The following is a 20,748-nucleotide window of genomic DNA, read 5'->3' as shown; positions in this document are numbered from 1 at the left end:
TGTATTTGAATAATTTAAGATCATTCATCATTTATATTTTTCTTTAGACCTGTAATGCACTCCAGAATCTGACAGATTGATTAGCTGTAGGTTCTAGAACAGTGATCTGAAGCGTTGTCATACAGTGTTATGCCTGGATTTCATCAATATCCCTGCATCCCTGCAATTCGCATTTTCATCCTGTCGAAAAACATCATAAGCACAATGCTTAGTGGCTCGATGTGTTCCAGCAGTGTTTTTAAAAATCTAAACACTTTATTGATATAGTATAAAACCAAGTACATGTGGTCAGAATACAAACGAATCGCAGGTAATGAAGTATTAGGCGTTTCTCCCATAGGAAAGCCTGTCTGAAAGTCTGTAGCTCTGCTCACGCTCCGCCTCTTTGCCCTTGTTTGGTTACCCCCGATCAGTGTGATTACACGCAAACAAAATGGTGACAGTTAGCCACACTTACTGGTAGCTTCTTTTGGGTTCTTCAGAAACCAATGGGTGACATCACAGAGACTACATCCATATCTTTTACAGTCAATGTTTGAGACCAGCAAACCAGCATCAGTATGCTGTTTTTTTTCTTCAGAAGGGCAGTCACAAGATGGTGCCAAAAACACAAATATGACAATGAGTACGTTTACATGGACACCAATAATTCAATTTTAATGAGATTAAGACAATACTCTGATTAAGAGTTAACCATGTAAACAGCGATTTAAAAAAAATAATAATAATTTAATCAGATTAAGGTCATAATCGAACTAAAGAGAAATCAAATTAAGACGTGGAGTATGCCGATTTTAGTCGCATTATTGCATTCAGTACAGGCATGTAAACACCTTAATTGAATTATTACCATCATGTAGGGTTTTTCACCGCGTTATGCGACAGGATAGTACACACACACACACAGCTGTTTGACACTCTTTGCACCTACCGGGTCAGTGTAGACCACAGACACACCTGCATTGTGAAACGCAGGTTTTTTTCTTCCATTCAGCATGAGGTATGAATTTCCATGAACACAACACTCTTCCAGCAGTTCATAGTTGCATCCAATATCTCATTTGTCACGGAGACATGCATGAAATGTTTGTGAATGAAAATGAAAGTGCCAAATATGCAGTTAAAGTCGACAAATTAAAAATGAAACGGAAATGCGGTTATCACGGTGACGCAATCACATTAAACAAATTATGTGCTATAACATGTACGCGATCATGAAAGGAGCATTCAAAAAGCAACTCATGTAAACACCTTAGTCATTCTCCTAATTAGATTAAAGCAAATCATTTGATTACAGATGTCCATGTAAACGTAGTCAGTGACGAAAATGGCTTAATAAATCATGGACTGACTGACCTACTTAATATTTATTTACAAAATGGTACCAAACATTAAAAAAAATAAACCAAAACGCCTGACAGACAAGTAGATGCATATGAATATGGATGTAAGTATATGGATTTAAACGTATTCACTGATGGTCAAGGTGATTTCTGGATGAGCCTGTGTTATTAATCTCGGGATAACATTTATCAATCAGAATAAGGTTTTCCAGACAGCAGTGTAATTACATGCATTTAAAAGTGTATTTTGAATGATTTTCTTGCTTTAGACAAAAAAAAAAAAAACACTTTAAAAGTCAAAAAGGCCAAAACCTCAAAACTGTCAGGTACATGAAAAAATTGCAGTGTCTCACCTTAAAAGAATAATAATAAAATAATCATTTAAGCCATGGTTAACATAGTTTTGCTTGTTTTCTTTAATATAATAAGAATGTGTTAATAAAAATCGTCCCCTTGGTTTTAAGAATTGCTCTTAGTTGATGAAATGGCTGTATTTTGTCATGTAAAAGTGATTTTTGTTCTCTGTGTGTCAGTTTCTGCGTCTGTCCAGCACCACAGATCCTGCCAAAGTGTTTGACCTGATGAAGGAGCACTGGAAGCTGCAACAGCCTAACCTGGTGGTGTCAGTGGTGGGCGGCGAGGGTAGGTCAGAGGTCAAGAGCTGGGTGCTGGACATCCTGAGACAGGGGCTGGTCAAAACGGCACAGAGTACAGGTATTTCTGTCCCTTCTCTCTCCACACACACAATAGCATTCATGTCCTTTTCTTTATTCATGCTTTTCATGCCTCAATGTCCTCAGTTCATTAAATGGTTAATTTAGTTTAATTTAAGTGAGGTTTATTTATAAACTAATTTCGAGAGGATCACATGCTTATGATTGCTTGCAGCCGGCCTCGCATTATTCAATTTATGATTCACCAATCAGACGATTCCTGAGCCACTATAAGTACCTCAAGTTCCATATGACAGCCATCTTCGTTTTGAAGAATCCCCCCTTCCACCCCTACTCCTCCTCCTTGGTTAGCACTGTTGCCTCACAGCAAGAACGTCACTGGTTCTAGTCCTTACCAAGCCAGCCGACGTTTCTGTGCAGAGTTTACACAGTCTCCCCGTGCTAATGATGACAGAACTTTCAGTTTTGGAAGAACTATCCCTTTAAAGGGTCACGAAACACCAAAACACATTTTTTGAGCTGTTGACAGTCGTATATGTGTCCCACACTGCTAAAAACACTATTAGGACACCTATATTTCACTAAAAAGTGTAAATTAGTTGTTTTTGCGTTATTTCAAGCAAATTCGTACTTCCTGTTTGAAACGAATTTTTGAAGCTACGTCACGGCCATGACATAATAGCGTGTATTCCAGCGTGCAGACTGGACGTCTGTGCCAGAGTGTGTCTTATTACGTCTTACAGTGTGATGCATTAATGCATGAGTAAGGCTTGGTTCAAACCAATCAGCGCGCTCTATTGTGCAACTTCATTAATATTCATTACTGTCACAGTGTAGACGGCAAAGACGCCACGTTGTGTTGGCAAAATAAGCGTGAAGTGTTGCTTTTATAGTTTGCTGCAGTTAAGTTTCGTATTCATTTTCTCTCTGTGAGAGCTCAGCTGGAGTCACGTGTGGATTAACAGTGTACGCGACGCGCGACAACAATAACTTACATGTCTAAGGAGGATTATTGTTTACCTGAGAGCTGTTCTCATCTGCAAACGCTGAGATTGTAGTCTCCTCTAAATAAAGACGCGGCTCTAGTTGCTGGTGATTGTCCTGTCTACAGATTTGGTAAGTGAGCGACCAGTGCTCTTTGTTTATTCAGTTCGTATTTTATTCGTATCAAACAAACTATTGCACTAGCACTAACAGTTACAACCAAACTATTACCTCGTGTTGGATTTTGTGACCGGAATAACACACGCAGCTTTCTGACGCTACCTGCCGTGTGCATCTAAGTTTCCGGGAAATGCTGATTTTTTTTTCTCTCATTCGCCGTGCGGTATCAAACATTGCATGAAAAATACACGCTTAGAGCAGATCCTCGAATCCAATATCACGTTTGTCGGGAGGGACATTAATGAATTCCTTGAATGAAAGAGCCAAACTGCAGTTAAAGTCCACCATTTAATAATTTGGCAAATAATTCGACTACAGATGTCCATGTAAACACAGTCACATTGTCCGCTGTGGGTGTGTGTTTTGACTCTGAAATTCAGCGCGCCCAAATAGACACTCCCATACCAAGCCGCTTTCTTCCTCCGACACTCCCCCCTAAACAGAGCTGGACACGCCCACTTTTCTGACTTTTTCCAAAGTAGAGGTGTGAAAACACCCTGCTGAAACGAAGGGGTTTCATGGCCCTTTAAAACATAAAAATCAGCATAAAATGCATCTAAAAATAAGAAAAATATATTTAATACTCAATAATTATGACTCAAATATGCTCAGTTGAAGTAAAAGCGTTGTGTGTTTATGTTGTGTACAGGAGCGTGGATCATCACTGGTGGACTGAGGCAGGGTATCAGCCGGTGTATTGGAGAGGCTGTGAAAGATAACGCCACTGCTGTTTCCTCCATCACACTTAATAAAGTGCTTCCTATAGGCATCGCTCCCTGGGGGCTGGTGGAGAACAGACAGCACCTCGTCAACTCAGAGGTAACACTCTGATAAAGGCCACATACCAGCGGCCTCATGTACAAAGTCTTGCGTTAAATTCATACTTAAACTTTACTTACGGACAAAGCTGTAAATATGCAAAATCCCACCGTTAATTAACATGAAACTGATCGCACGTGCACGGGGTCAGAACATCACATTGTGAGGAAATTAAAAAAGAAATGGTCAGATGTAAAGGTGCAGGTTAAGAGGAGAACAGCGGCGCACCGTCAAAGTGTGGACCGAACAGGCGGAAGAACAGGGGATGCTGAACTAACACCCTTTGAGGAGAGAGAGGCCTTGTGGGGACACTTTACTGTCTGGAGTAATATCTGTGTCTGTGGGCTTTTTTATTCAATCAATGCTCAACATCTGGAACCACTTGATTCAATCATTATTGAATATTATACTAATTTTGTTGTGTGTGTGTTTTTTTTTTTACTATTTAGGCATTTATTGTTCCTTCATTCATTTTTCTTCAGCTCAGTCCCTTTATTTATCAGAAGTCACCTCAGTGGAATGAACTGCCAACTATTCCAGCATATGTTTTACTGGGTATCACTTATACACTTTCATATTTACACATTCATTCATTAATTGTCTTTTCAGCTTAGTCCCTTTATTAATCCGGGGTCGCCACAGCGGAATGAACCGCCAATTTATTCAGCATGTTTTGAGAACATGCAAAATCCACACAGAAACGCCAACTGACCCAGCTGAGGCTCGAACCAGCAACCTTCTTGCTGTGAGGCGACAGCACTACCTACTGCGCCACGTCGTCGCCCCATGTTTACACACTACAGCCAATTTAGCTTTTTCAATTCACCTACAGTATAGCGCATGTGGGAAAACCACGCCAGTACAGGGAGAAAGTCCACACAGAAATGACAACTGACCCAGCCGGGGCTTGAACCAGTGACCTGCATTTATAGTTGTTATTCTTAAAGTTTTCCTCTTTATGTTTTTAAGTACATCTGCTTAAATTGATGATTAAAGGTTTTCCTTTGCAAAATAGTATAAATAAAAAAATCAAAAGCTAAACATTTTGTTTTTCTGTGAACATTTTGAGAATCACTGAGGAATTCCAACTGTGTTTCTCTTTATTTTAGGGAAGTTTTCCTGCAAAGGTCACAACCCAAGACTCCTGCAATCTGGATAACAACCATAAGGCTTTTCTTCTGGTGGACGACGGGACCACTGGCCGTAAAGGTGGAGAGCTGGCGTTCAGAGCCCGTCTGGAGGATTACATTTCACGCCAGCGCCCAGGTACAGCATAAACCTGAAAAAAACAGACTGCACCACATCTGACCAATCAGAGTCGATCAGACTTTCAAATTGAGACTGATGCTTCAGTGTGAATTAGGAGAAAATCACAGTTGATTGACTTTGTAAACCTATGCATGTGACATCCAAATTTTAAACTTTAAAACAGCCTAATAGGGGCATGTTAAAGGTCCTGTAGAGGGATATTATAATAAAGTTAGGCAATGAATACCAACGAGTACAATATTAACTCTAATGTCTGGAATTGAGTTAATCAATGATGTGTCAATCAACCCCAAATCAGAAAGTAGTGATTTCTAAATTTACTTCAATTCACTTGTATTTCATCGCAGACAATACAACAAACATTATTTAATGTGTTCCTCATGATATATATATATATATATATATATATATATATATATATATATATATATATATATATATATATATATATATATATATATATATATATATATATAAAAATAAACACATATTCCAATTCTGGTTCTTGCAACACATTTCAAAATAAGTTGGAACACTGAAGCATTTACCCAGGCCCGTAATTAATAATTCAGAGACCCCTGGGCACAATGTCTTGTAGCCCCCTTACCTGGCTGCACCCCTATAGTTAAATTAAATTATAAGATTAATATAATATTTTTTAATAAAATTAATCTATAATGTAATTGCCCGCATTTTAAAAATAAATTATATACAGTACATATATTTCTAGTCTACAAAGATTTAACTTATTTTTAAAGCATTGAAAGCACACTTTGAAAAAAATAGTGAAAATTAATGGATTTTAATATACCTGTTCAGGTTCACAGAAGCAGTATTAAAATGTATTTTTAATGTATAACTTCTACAAACTTATAATGCACATGATTTATATAAAACACCTCTCCAGTTCAGTTCTTTGAATCTGAGTCTTCCAGAATACACACACTTATTAATGATTCCCACTTGTGATCCTTGTGATGAAGAGTAGGCAAAATCTGATATGCAGTGAGGGAAATAGAAGAATAATGTGCTCATCAGACGCTGGATTCGAACCAGGTTTATGGTCAAAACATGTTGCCATGCACTTTATGAGCTATGGCACTCATGCTGATGTTTGCCGCTCTGTTTAGTTATGTTGTCTCTGTCAATTAAACGGTGATGGGCGGAAATCACTCAACTAGCTTATTCCAACGATGGGCGCTATTTGCACTTAGCCTAAATAGACACTACAAATATCTATCTATCTATCCATCTATCTATCTATCTATCTATCTATCTATCTATCTATCTATCTATCTATCTATCTATCTATCTATCTATCTATCTATCTATCTATCTATCTATCTATCTATCTATCTATCTATCTATCTATCTATCTATCTATCTATCTATCTATCTATCTATCTATCTATCTATCTATCTATCTATCTACCTACCCACCCACCCATCCATCCATCCATCCATCCATCCATCCATCCGTCCGTCCTACCCTATCCTATCTTATATAATTTACATCAGTTGATGGTGCATTTTTACATATTTGTATTGCAGCATCTGGATATTATAATGTATCGTTACACCCCTAGAGTCCACTTGTAATTGCATTGACAAAAATGACTCTAAACACCTTGTGTAAACAGGGACTGTAATGACTGATATGTGATTGCTCTAATACACCTTCTCATACACAGGCAATGCAAGCATTGACATTCCTGTTCTGAACATGCTGATAGCTGGAGACACGTCCATGCTGGAGGTGAGAAGATCACAGTTTTTATTAGACACAAAACATCCTCATTGCAGGGTTTCTGCAGACTTTTAAAAAGTCTAAGTCACTGTTTACTGACCCTCAAGTGGTTCCAGATCTTTTAGTATCTTTATTCTGTTGAACACAAAAGAGGATATTTTGAAGCATGCTTAAAACCTGAAACCATTGACTTCCATAGAAAAACAAATATAATGTAAGTCTATGGTCTTTCTGCAAATTACATATCATCTTTTGTGTTTAAGCAAAGAAAGAAACTCAAACAGGTTTGAAACAAATGAAGAGTAAATACATGACAGAATTCTCAGTTTTGGGTGAACTATTACTTTAAATAAAAAAAAAAATTACATTTGACTTGATTGAACCTGCAGAATCTCTGTCTTTCTTCACTCTGACTGAAGATGTTTCTTCACCTCAGTTTTTAGAGATGTCTTTGAAGAATTCAACACCGTGTTTGGTTCTGGCTGGTTCGGGTGGTCTTGCCAATCTAGTGAGCGACATTGTGGAGAATGTTCAGTCTGCGGCGATGCCTGGAGCATCAGAGAAGGAGGACGCCAGCCCCATCATGGAGCTCCGAGAACAACTGGCGGCAAAAGTCAAGAAATATTTTCCTGCTGAGAAAAAAACTGACAAACTTGTTGACAAGGTACATGTTGCACACTTCACAGTCATATAATATTGGAGTATAAATACACTTTTAAGCAGTGTTTTTTTGCTTCTTGCTTGGCTGCTTATTAAAAGGTTTTAAGCATCTACCAAAACAAAGACATCATCTCCATTTATAATGCAGAACAGGAAGGAGCAGAAGATTTTGACATTGTGATGCTTAAAGTGCTTGTTCAAGGTAAACTTCACATATTCCTTCACTTCACAGATTAGTTTAAAATGGTTATATTGTGTGTTTATATATATATATATATATATATATATATATATATATATATATATATATATATATATATATATATATATATATATATATATATATATATATATATATATATATATATACACTTGAAGTCAGAATTATTGACCCCCTTCAAATTTTTTTCTTCTTTTTTGAATATTTTCCAAATTATGTTTAACAGAGCAAGGAAATTTTCACAGTATGTCTGATAATATTTTTTCTTCTGGAGAAAGTCTTATTTGTTTTATTTCGGCAAGAATAAAAGCAGTTTTTAATTTTTTTATCACAATTTTAGGGACAAAATTATTAGCCCCTTTAAGCTATGTTTTTTCTCGATAGTCTACAGAACAAACCATCGTTATAAAATAACTAATTACCCTAACCTGCCTAGTTAACCTAATTAACCTAGTTAATACTTTAAATGTCTCTTTAAGCTGTATAGAAGTGTCTTGAAAAATATCTTGTCAAATATTATTTACTGTCATCATGACAAAGATAAAATAAATCAGTTATTAGAGATGAGTTATTAAAACTATTATGTTTAGAAATGTGTTGAAAAAATCTTCTCTCAGTTAAACAGAAATTGGGGAAAAAACAAACAAGCTGTCTAAAAATTCAGGGGGGCTAATAATTCTGACTTCAACTGTATATATATATTTACAGTTCAGTTGAAGTCAGAATTATTAGCCCCCCTGTTTATTTTGCCCCCAATTTTTGTTTACCGGAGAGCAGATTTTTAACTTTTAAATTAAACTTTCTCCAGAAGAAATCATACTGGGAAAATGTCCTTGCTCTGTTAAACATCATTTAGAAAATATTTAAAAATGAAAAAAATAAAAATAAAATCAAAGGGGGCTAATAATTCTGACTTCAGCTCTCTCTCTCTCTCTCTCTCTCTCTCTCTAATTCTCTTTCTCTCTCTCTCTATACACACTATGTATAATTGTACATACAGTTGTGTTTTAAGTATGTACAGCATGTATTAATTAGATCACGCAGTTATTTATTAAAATGTATTAAACAGTGGCAGATCAGTGCCACCTGGTGGAATGAAAGTAAACAAATTCATTTGTAAGGCCACATTTACACTGCACTGTTCAAGTCACTCAATTCCGTTTTTTTTTCTCTTCAAAATGTGGCACAGATCGGATATGGCCCATGTACGCGTAAGCAGGAACAAATCAAATAGATTCCGATTTACTCAAATCAGATTCAGGCCTTGTTCATATGTGGAAATTCATCCGATATGAATCGGATCTGTGCCGTCGTGTCTGCAGTGTAAGCAGCGATTCGCGCGTCATTAAAACTGTAGCGAATGACGTCAAGTCTGACACATTCATTTCAGAACAGACTTCAGCCGAGTCCCAAACCTTAAATCTCATACACAAGGACTTATACAGCTTTTATAATGTCTTATAGCACAGGTATTAAAGCATTTTAATGAGAGCGAGAGAGCACAATGTCCGCCAAATAACTAATATAAATTAATATAACTAGTGCATACATCATGTGCATAAATCACACCATGGACATTACATTAAAATGCCTAAAGGTTTAAAAAAGCCTATTTATCAAAAGAAGATGGACAAATGAGAACCTTCCAGTCACAAATTAGAGTAAAACAGCTTGTCAAAAGCTGCAAACAGATTACATACAGGAATAGAGAAAAGAGCACTCTGTAATTATCAGCTGTTAGTCAGCGCCCGCTCTTTTTTTTTTCCTGGTCATTGTGCCTTTGCTGTGTGCTGTGTAAATGCAGACGATCGGATACGAGTCACTTTTAAAAGATGATGTAAGCAGGTCATCAAAAAAATCAGATACAGTCACAAAATCGGAATTGACCATCAAGATCTGCTGTGTAAATGCTGCCCAAGTGTGTAAGTGTGTGTTGTCTCTGCATATGCCTGTCTGACTGTGAAAGTGTGTGTGTGCATGACACTGACTGTGTGAAAGTGTGTGTTTTTGTGTTGGAGCAAATTTTCAGCAGCTAAAAATGCTGCTCGCTGCTTTCACTCTCGCTTCAGCTCTAGTTGTTTAGTGTGCATAACATTTTTTAAATGTTTCATTGCATTTTTCTTTTGTGTTGTGTGTTTGTGTTTTAGCGAGTAAGCGAAATGTATCAGAGAATACTAACTCCTATGCTGATGAGTTGAGACTGGCCGTAACCTGGAACAGAGTGGACATCGCCAAGAGTGAACTCTTCAATGGACACATCGACTGGAAGGTAGAGAGACATCAACTGGCTCTTAAACTAGTGGACAATTCTGAGTTTGTAGTTAAATAAATAAAATATTTAAATGTATATCTTCAATGCTTTGAGTTGCTTTTGGCCAGCTATGTTTGTTTAAACATATTAGTAAGGTGCGAGTAAACTTCCGGGAGACTTGGGATGTCTGTTGAATGACCTTCCGCCCTAGTCATAGTTCTCTCCTCATTTAGCCGTATGCCTATTACATATCCATAAAACACTGTGATATAACCGGGCTCGGATCGTATTGCTTACTCACTACAGTCAATCCGCTCCAGAGTTAGTTTTCAAGAGTTCACACTTAGCTGATGATTGTTTATAAAGCTTGATTGGCTTGCTGTCCCGGGAGAGAGCCCTGAGCTCATGAGATCCTCGAGCCCAGGGTTCCCTCCCGTTGCAAGGCGGGAGGGGAGTTTGAGCTCAGGTAGATCTCGAGAACTCCCCTGCTGTAGTAACCAATGAACAGTAAGGGATTGCTCTTGAAGATAACTACATTCTAGAAGCATGTCTATGGTGCCGATTTGGATTAGTCAATTAACTTAATTTGCATGTTTTTGGACGGTGGGAGGAAACCAGGGAACCCCGAGAAACCCACCTGACCACGGGGAGAAAGTGCAAACTCCGCACAGAAATGTCTGCTGGTTTGGTAAAGCCTGGAACCAGAGACATTCTTGCTGTGAGGCAAAAGTGCTACGCACTGGGCCACCGTGTCAGCCATCTATAAAAGAGGAGTAGGGGTGGAAGGGGGGACTCTTCAAAACGAAGATAGCAGTGGAATGAAACCCAGGGTATTTATAGTAGTTTAGGAGTCATCTGATTGGAGCATAGTGAATTGGATAATGCGGATCCAGCCGCTAGCAATCATAAGCACGTGATCCTCTCGAAATTAGTTTATACATAAACTTCACTTAATCAAGCCGAGACCACCTCATTCAAGTGATCTTGGAGCGATTGTTTTCGCGCGGATCCGAGTGCGATTGGTGGTTTCACATATGCCAAAAGAACCACTCTAACTGGGCAAACGAGACAGGTTCCGAAACAAAAGTGTAGGTGTGAAAGCACCCTGAGAGAGAGAGAGAGAGAGAAAGAGAGTGATGGGGTACTTTCATTCTCTAAATCGCAGTGAAAGCATCTGCTGTAAGTGTCAGTGAAAGACTGTCCAGCAAACACACGCAGTAAAATTGTGCACAGTTTCTGCGTTTTTAGGTAGTTGGAGCATTGAAAATACTCGAACTTGCCTCCTTCGCCATAGTAAGCTACGGTGACATAGCAACCCTCGCCATGGTAAGCTACGGCGACATAGCACATATGAGATAAGTGACGTCTGTACGTAATAAGCGGTTATGATTATTACTGAACCGATACCGAATAGTCCGCGTCTGCATCGCGGTGCACTGAAGAAACAATTTATTTTGACACCCTTAATATTGAGTCAAGGCACTCTATCGCACGTTTAACTTAAAGAGGTCAAACATGCTGAAGCTACTATTAAGCATACCTAACTAACTTGTATTTCTACAATTTTCAAACATAATACAGTCAATGCCGAGTTCAGACTGCATGATTTTCAAAGTAGTCGTGTTACAGATGTTTTCACACTGCATGACTATCTGGGCCTGCGTTTCGTCGCTGCTTTGTTTACACTGCAAGATGGATCGGCGACAGGGACTTTCACATAGCATGACTTTACTATAGGAAGAATCACCGACAACTTCGTCCAAACGACGTCTCACAGCCAAAAACATGTAGTATATCTATTGTCATTAACTACATAATGAGAAAGAAGCTTTTAATGGGGTAGAACGTGTACATGTTTGCTCACCTGGGTTTAAAGGGAATTAGCCATTTCTCCTCAACGTTGATAATAAACTAATTTCTTTCTGTATAAAACGTCAAACAGACACGGTTGCTCCTGAGTCCTGTCAAACCTCCACTAGTTTTTCCTCCATTTCGTGGGTCCAAATAAACCGAAAAAGAGCGCTTTTAACTTCTCCCCCTGCCTCCCGCTGGCCTGCAGCAGGCACACACACACGCACACACACAAGTAAAAGCTGCTCTCTCATTGGCTGTAGGCGATCGCTGGTGTTATTTTCAGTCAAAACTCAATTCACACGGCATGATTTGAATCGCCTACAGCTCCAGATATTTAGCATGACAAATATCTCACAGGCATCGGCGACTCATCGGCAATTCTCTCAGATCGCGTCTTTAAAAGTTCATACTGTGTGATTGTCACTCACGTGCACGAGCACCGATTTGCCTGTGATTTCAGGCATTTGTCGGCGATTTCTCAAAACCTGTTGGTGAGCCAAAATCGGGGCTAAAATCACGCAGTCTGAACTAGGCATAAGCATGAGCATAGGACCACTCACAAAAGAAATCATAATTAGATCTGCATTATGCACTGTTAATGAATAAGGTTGTTCTATTTTGTGAAATAGTTGTCAGGTGTTAATAGCATGTTACTTCCAACAGTATGAGGAGCTGAAGGATTCCATGACTGACGCCTTGGAGAACAACAAACCCCAGTTTGTGCGTCTCCTCATCGATAACGGCCTGAATATTTCGACCTACTTGACTTACAACCGACTGGAGATACTGTACAACTCCATCTCTGACACCTGCCTGGCCAAAACACTCCTGCTCCATCATCTGAATGAGCGCATACACCAGTCCATCAAGCAGATCTACAAGATCAGCCTTTATGAGGTCAGATCTCAAATAGACAACTATCAGCAGATTTATTTACCAGCACATTTATCTCACTGTAACTCATTATAGAAATCACTCATACATTTTCAGCAACATTGGAGAATTAAATATGGTATACTCCTTTTTAGTGAAACCCAGTTGTGTATTGGTTGGACAGTTTATAAACATAGTTAAAGGTGCAGCATATAAATTGGACACCCAGTGGTTAAACTGAGTATTGCACTCCTGGTTTTATACACGCAAGAGCAGGTTGCCAGATTGGCTACAACCTTTAAAGCCTTTGTAACCTTTAAAGGATTAAATAGGTTAGTTAGGTTAACTAGGCAGGTTAGGGTAATTAGGCAAGTTATTGTAAACAAAATATAGCTTAAAGGGGCTAATAATCTTGACCTTAAAATGGTTTTAAAAAAATTAAAAGCTGCTTTTATTTTAGCTGAAATAAAAAAATAAGACTTTCTCCAGAAGAAAAATGATTACCAGACATACTATTAAATGTCCTTTAAATATTTAAAACAGAAAAACAAATTTTAAGTTTTTTCTTTTTTAAATATTTCCCAAATGATGTTTAACAGAGCAAGGACATTTTCACAGTATGTCTGATAATATTTTTTCTTCTGAAGAAAGTCTTATTTGTTTTATTTCGGCTAGAATAAAAGCAGTTATACATTTTTTAAAAACCATTTTTGGGACAAAATCATTAGCCCCTTTGAGCTAAATTTTTTTCTGATAGTCGACAGAACAAACCATCATTATACAATAACTTGCCTAATTACCCTAACCTGCCTAGTTAACCTAATTAACCTAGTTAAGCCTTTAAATGTCACTTTAAGCTGTATAGAAGTGTCTTGAAAAATATCAAGTAAAATATTATTTACTGTCATCATGGCAAAGATAAAATAAATCAGTTATTAGAAATAAGTTTTTAAAACTATTATGCTTAGAAATGTGCTGAAACAATCTTCCCTACATTGAACAGAAATGGGGGGAAAAAATAAACAGGGGCGCTAATAATTCAGGGGGGCTAATAATTTCTTTCTTCAACTATATATATATATATATATATATATATATATATATATATATATATATATATATGAGATGTATGGAAAAAGTGCAAAGCATCTGTTGAGTGCTCATATCATTGTGTGCTGATGTTTTTGGCTTAAATTTGATGAAACTGACTGTGTTTTGCGCAATAAACATTACTTGCCGAAACATCTGTGAACATGTGCTTTTTGTGATGGCAGGTGTCTCAGCTACTGACAGATCTGTTTGGCGAGGTCTGTCTTCCTTTCTACAAGGCTGAACTCAAACTGGAAGCAACGACCAAAAGAAAAGCTTTAAAAGTACCAGACCTCACTTTGATTCTATGTGGTCTCAAAATTGAGTTTTTACACTCTCGCATGTCGTCTCTGTACCTAAAAATAAACTGTGATTGTCTTACCACTTTTCAGAATGCATGCGATGTCTTGAATGGGAGTTGCACATATCGAGATGAGAAGTGTAAGCACCCATGGTTGTGTCTCTTCATCTGGGCAGTGCTGCAGAACCGCAGAGAGATGGCCATCTTCTTCTGGGAAATGGTAACATGCTCCTGAAGACATGCTAGAGATTTATCTTGATTCGCATTTTAGACAGAACCACTTTAGCATAATAAGATGCATTTATTAACAAATGTATCTTTGGTAACAATTCTCACTCCATTGGTATAAACACATAGAAGAGTTCTGTACACATATTTTTTAAAACAAGAGAAGAGTGTTTCTACAGGTGGTTTGTCAAGCCCACTCCCCTGTGTGAAACAAAATTCATAAATGCACTGTCTTTTTTTTGCTGATTGTAAGAACATGTCTGGTGCTAATGTGTAAAACTGGGGCAAGTGTCTCTTATGCCGAGTTCAGACTGCATGATTTTCAAAGTAGTCATGTCACAGATGTTTTCACACTGCTTGACTCTCTGGGCTAGCGTTTTGTGGCTACTTTGTTTACACTAAATGTTAATCAAAGGTGGCAACACCAAGGCTCCAAAAATACAAATTTATTAAATTAAAAAGGCTGACACCAAGCGTGTAACTGTAATGAAGGGGCTGACACAGAGGGATCCATTTGCTGTAGATTTATTAAACACAGTTTAATAAACACAAGCACACAGATGTAATGCGTGTGCGAACTCACATCAAACACAATCGTGTTACGTTGAAGCATCAACGGCAGGTAATCACAGTATGAATGTTCAGGCATGGGTCAGAGGCAGGCGGCGAATATCAGAGTCAGAGTCCAGGCTAGAGTTCAAGGCAGGCAGCTAGAATCAGAGTCGGTAATCAGGCTGGAGTACAAGGCAGGCGACTGGCAGGACGAGGTCGGAGAACAAGGCAAGGTAAGCAACGGGAATGCAGGCAGAGTAAAGAACCGCTCAGTAGTGTTCGCCGGGGCATAACAAGACTTCGCAATGAGTGAGTGTGTGAGTGCTGCTTATAAGCGTGAGCGTGGGTGATTAGGTGGATGCGCTTCAGGTGTGTAGGCTATCAGTGTATATGGATGATGTAATGGTTAGAAGTCCAGGGATGGTGACCTCTGCTGGCCAGCGAGGGGAATGACTGGGACCGAGTCGGTGACAGTAACATTTCGAGCCACACAGCTCTTCATCAGACAATGCTCATCACAATAAGGTGCACCTATTTTTACACTACCGGATCACATGATATCCTCTCGCATATGTCCACATAAACATACATACACAATCATTCATACACACATATACATAAATACATATGAATACATGCATACACAATCATATATAAGCACAAAAAGTGTCCAAATAGGTGCACCTGATTGTGATGAACATTGTCTGATGAAGAGCCGTGTGGCTCGAAACGTTACACGCTTGGTGTCAGCCTTTTTAATTTAATAAATTTGTATTTTTGGAGCCTTGGTGTTGCTGCCTTTGATTAACATTTAATTTGCACCTTATGCGTTTTTTTTGGCTGAGGACCCAGTTAAGAGGGATGTGCATGCTTTTGTACAGTTTTTTCATTACTTTGTTTACGCTGCAAGATGCATGACTTTACAATAGAATGAATCGCCAACAACTATGTCCAAACTACGTCTTACAGCCAAAAACATGTATATCTTTTGTTATTAACTACATAACGAGACTGACCCCTGTAATGGGGTAGAAAATGTACATATTTGCTCACCTGGGACTGAAGGGAGTTAGCAATTTCTCCTCAACTTTCTTTTTTGACCTGATTGTGATATTGAACACATGACACGTCAAACAGACACGGGTGCTCCGGCCAAATTTCCACTAGTTTTTCCTCCATTTTTGGGTCCAAATAAACTGAAAGTGAGCACTTTTAACTTTTCCCCCAACCTCCCGCTGGCCTGCAGATCCCCACACTAGTGGATGCTGCTCTCTCATTGGCTGAGAAACATCGCCGATGTTATTTTCAGTCAAAACTCACACGGCATGATTTGAATCGCCGACAGCTCCAGATATTTAGCATGGCAGCACTGGCGACTCATCGGCGATTCTCTCAGATCGCGTCTTTGATAGTTCACATTGTGTGATTGTCACTCACGTGCACGAGCACCGTGTTGCCTGTGATTTCAGGCAATTGTCTGCGATTTCTCAAAACCTGTTGGCGAGTCAAAATCCGGGCTAAAATCATGCAGTCTGAACTCTGCATTAGTTTCCTTCAGGTGGTTTGTAAAGCCCACTCACCTGAGTGGGGTACACTCTGTTTGGGTTGTCATGTGGTGTGCTGGAGGGAGAGAGGAGGGGGTCAACCGTTTGGCCAGTCGCACAGTCAATGATTTAGTCATTTAGACAGCGGCCTCTGGTGGGTTCACCTGAGAACAGCGTGGGCGCCAACTGCACTCGCGAGAGACATTTGAGATGCGAAAAAGCGGTCATATTGCATATTTCGCGATCTCCAGAAACGTCCACGGGACTACGTTTTCAGAATGAGCCAGGGTTGATTTTGATATCGCATTATTTATTTGCGGTTTCCAACTAATTTTATGATCCAATACAACACCAAGAAACTTAATTGCATTTACTCTTTCTATAACTCCATTATCAATATGTAAATCTATATTATGTATACTTTTTAATTACCCAAATAACATAAATTTGTTTTACTTATAATTAATGACAATTTGTTTATGTCAAACCACAATTTCAATTTATTAATTTTTGTTTTAATCAACTCCATAAGTTTTGGTAAAATTTCCCCAGAACAAAAGATACTCGCATCATCTGCAAATGAAATAAACTTAAACAACTCTGATATCTTACACATATCATAATGTCAATTAAAAACAATTAAAAAGAAAAGTTCTGTTGACTTGAAGATGTTCTGGAGACCCAAGAATTGTTCTTCTACTATACCGCATATGTTACCTAAACGAATTATTATTAATTACTACTACCTTTATCAAGACCCAAGGTGTTTTTTACATGCATTTTTTATTTCTCTTTGCTATTTGGGCTTATTGGAATCTCATCAGAATAAAAAAAGTATCATCTTTTGATATGACGTACTTTTAGAGAAAAATAATGTCCATATATGTGGACTCGTGGTCCGAATTTACATATAACACTTTTTCCTGAATTTTCATGCATATTCATCATTCATTTTCTTGTCAGCTTAGTCCCTTTATTAATCCAGGGTCGCCAAAGTGGAACAAACATTTTACGCAGCGCATGCCCTTCCAGCCGCAACCCATCTCTGGGAAACATCCACACACTCATTAATACGCACACTCATACAATTTAGCCTACCCAATTCACCTGTACCGCATGTCTTTGGACTGTGGGGGAAACCGGAGCACCCGGAGGAAACCCACGCGAACGCAAGGAGAACATGCAAACTCCACACAGAAACGCCAACTGAGCCGAGCCGAGGTTCAAACCAGCGACCCTGCGACCTTCTTGCTGTGAGGCGACAGCAGCCCATTGCATCACCTTATGCATATTTAACATAGAATTTTTTTTTAACTTGCTTTGACTCTCAAAGAGTAAAAACAACATTTTCCCCAATTTGGACAGTTAAAAATAGAGTTTGGGACATTTAATATGCTGCAAAAGAGTTACAGGATGGCACTGTATGTCTGTAACAAAAGTGTAGTTTCACACTCATCGCTCTCGCTCTTCTGTCTCAGTGTGGCGAGTCGGTTCTGACGGCTCTGGCTGGATGTAAACTGTTGTTGGAGCTCTCTAAACAGGAGATCGAGACCGAGGCCAAGCTCTCCATGAAGGAGCTGGCGCTGAAGTTTGAGCAGATGGCTCATGGTAGGATGTGTGTTTGGTCTTTTTTGTTATCTTATAAAACCAATACGATTTCAAGCTTCTATGGCACTAACATTACTTTACAGATGTGTTTGGCACATGCTACCAAACCAAAGCAAGTCATTCCTACAAGCTGTTGATCCGCAAGTCAAAACTGTGGGGTGACGCCACCTGTCTGAAGATGGCCATAGCTGCGGATGCCCGGATCTTCTTCAGCCATGATGGAGTGCAGGTCTGGCAGCACACAAACCATTGTTAATAGTGTCATGTGATTTAAAACAAGGTTGGTGTTTTTCCTAAAAACCCCCTTTCTTTTTTTAAGTCTCTGCTGTCTCAGATCTGGTGGGGGGATATAGAAAGAGGAACTGCGTTCTGGAGACTCCTGCTGGTGATGATCTGTCCTCCTCTCTGCTACACCAACTGCATTGAATTCAGGTACAGCAGCATGTGAATGTCCTCACAGTTCAGCTTCCCTCACATTGGGCTCTATTTTGACGGTCCATGCACAGAGCGCAAAACGCAGGACGCAAACGCTTTCAGGACGTGTCAGAACGCATTTTTGCTAACTTAAGGGCGGAAAAATCCGATTTGCGGCATGGCTCATGGTCTAAAAGGGTTGAGTTTATTTTCTTAATGAGTTATAGGTGTGTTTTTAGAATAAACCAATCAGAGTCTCATCTTCCATTACCTTTAAGAGCCAGCTGCGTTGCGCCATAAGCGCATTCGCTATTTACAAGACGTAAAGTAAGTTCACTTTCGCTTTTGCTCTCATGGATAGGGAAACCTTATCGCACAGACATCAATTAGCCTATAAATAATTAATTTCGTTTGTTAAGCGCAAAGATTTGTTTCAAAACTATTTCTAAATTCAGCTCTAATATCCTGCAAACGAAAAAATGAATAATAATAACAAAGTTTGGTCAAAATTAGCGCTGTCAAAATTAACTCGTTAACGCATGCGATTAATTTTAAATAATTAACGCGTTAAAAAAAATTAACGCAATTAACGCAGTGCAGGTTTTTTTTACTTCCTGTTGTGGTGGACGTGTTTTCAACATGCAATAAATGTAGATAAGACCAAGGAAGCACTTTTTGAAGTTCCAGTATAAAACACGATATTAGTTGCATCACAGGTTATCCAGAGTTTCATGCAATGTCAGGTGTTTCATTTTTAACCTTCGACATCTGTTGTAAGTTGATACCGCATGGCGAACAGAAAGAAAATCCTCCGCATTTCGTGACTCGGTGTTCCTTTAAGGTAAGGTTCCTTTTTAAGGCTACACGGTAGAGTTTTAATAAGAGTATAATCTTAATCATATTAAAATCGGAGTATTGGTGTCTTATGTAAATGTACTCAGAACGTCTGGTGAAGTCACGAGCTCTCAAAGACAGGGCATTACTCTGCCTTTCAGCATGAGCCCTCCAAGTTTAGTGGTGTTGCTAAACACCACTTGCCTTTGACAGCAAAAGCCGCTATATGCCGAGAACCAATCAGAAGCGTGTATCGAATCATATGTTTTCAATGTAGCAGCGCGCTGATACGCCAGCCTTATGAGGAGACTGTTTTATTCCGTTTTCGATTTTAAAAGTCTGAGTTTGATGAACTGCATGAGCCTGTCTGACTGTCAGTGAATGGCAAATGAAAAACGTCCCTCACCTCAGATGCTACTTTGAATGAGTTTGATTTACTATACATTAAATTGCAACTCCATTTCACTAAAGACAGAGTTAAGATGCCGTTCTTTTGTCCCACAAGAATGCTATGAGGATAAACAATAGACCTTAAGTATAAAAAATTTAAAACTGCTTTTATTCTAGCTAAAATTAAAACAAATTAGACTTTCTCCAGAACAAAAAATATTTTCAGACACACTGTGAAAATTTCCTTCCTCTGTTAAACAACATTTGGGAAATATTTAAAAAAGAAAAAAAATCTAAGGGGGGCTAATAATTCTGACCTCAGTAATTATAAATAAATAGCAATGTTTTTCACATGTGTTGTTGCGATACTTTGTAGTGTGCAATTTAACATAATTGCCTCTAGGTGTCGCCAATGCAAATAAAACAAACACACACAAGAAGTGCACGTGGCGTGGACCAACGCACATTCTCACGATTATTTCATCGTTATTAAATCCAAACGTTATTGTGAAACCTGGCGTACAGAAAGTTTTTGTGCGTACACAGTGTTGATGTATGAGACCCCTGGTTTTCGTTCTTCTGACTCTTATTTTAACGGAGAGAAAGTTTTATTGCAACAGCCATTGATTGCCTTTCAGTGAACATGTCAAATTACCAATTAAAGACCACAAATTTTAGCCTAGGATTATTGGAAGATTTTCCGATTTTCCAATTTAATCTCGTTTAGCCAAATCAAGGCCAAAATTGCAGTGTGAGCCAGGCTTTACTTCACTAGTCTGCATATGTGTTTTTGGGTCAGTGTCCTATTTTGGCACACTAGCACCTAGAAATAAAATCTTAAAACCAAAATTTCACTCAATATATTACAAACTGAAAATGTGCTGCATCAGGGGAAAGACATAAGTTGTGTTTCC

At 38.6% G+C, this 20,748-nt stretch overlaps 1 protein-coding gene across 4 annotated transcripts in view; it reads left to right on the top strand.

Annotated features, from left to right (window-relative positions):
• The window catches only part of trpm4b.2 (transient receptor potential cation channel, subfamily M, member 4b, transient receptor potential cation channel, subfamily M, member 4b, tandem duplicate 2), a 47,976-nt gene that overhangs the window by 9,260 nt on the left and 17,968 nt on the right, over positions 1 to 20,748 (top strand). For all 4 annotated transcript variants that reach the window (XR_015503617.1, XR_015503616.1, XR_015503618.1 and 1 more), the window contains exons 4-16: positions 1,877 to 2,057; positions 3,831 to 4,000; positions 5,110 to 5,266; positions 6,961 to 7,025; positions 7,453 to 7,680; positions 7,776 to 7,878; positions 10,044 to 10,165; positions 12,665 to 12,898; positions 14,149 to 14,247; positions 14,356 to 14,484; positions 18,067 to 18,196; positions 18,280 to 18,425; positions 18,516 to 18,628. Coding sequence is in view for 1 of the 4 variants with exons in the window: in NM_001282153.1 (NP_001269082.1) it covers positions 1,877 to 2,057; positions 3,831 to 4,000; positions 5,110 to 5,266; positions 6,961 to 7,025; positions 7,453 to 7,680; positions 7,776 to 7,878; positions 10,044 to 10,165; positions 12,665 to 12,898; positions 14,149 to 14,247; positions 14,356 to 14,484; positions 18,067 to 18,196; positions 18,280 to 18,425; positions 18,516 to 18,628 (1,877 nt within the window). In the remaining 3 variants the exon portion in view is untranslated. The remainder of the gene's footprint in view (positions 1 to 1,876; positions 2,058 to 3,830; positions 4,001 to 5,109; positions 5,267 to 6,960; positions 7,026 to 7,452; positions 7,681 to 7,775; positions 7,879 to 10,043; positions 10,166 to 12,664; positions 12,899 to 14,148; positions 14,248 to 14,355; positions 14,485 to 18,066; positions 18,197 to 18,279; positions 18,426 to 18,515; positions 18,629 to 20,748) is intronic.

The sequence above is a fragment of the Danio rerio genome, chromosome 12 (genome assembly GCF_052040795.2).
Source record: "Danio rerio strain M-AB ecotype USA chromosome 12, GRCz13ab, whole genome shotgun sequence".
Taxonomy (NCBI): Eukaryota; Metazoa; Chordata; class Actinopteri; order Cypriniformes; family Danionidae; genus Danio; species Danio rerio.
The sequence above is the reverse complement of the archived record's forward strand: the minus strand, read 5'-3'. Positions and strand labels throughout refer to the sequence as shown.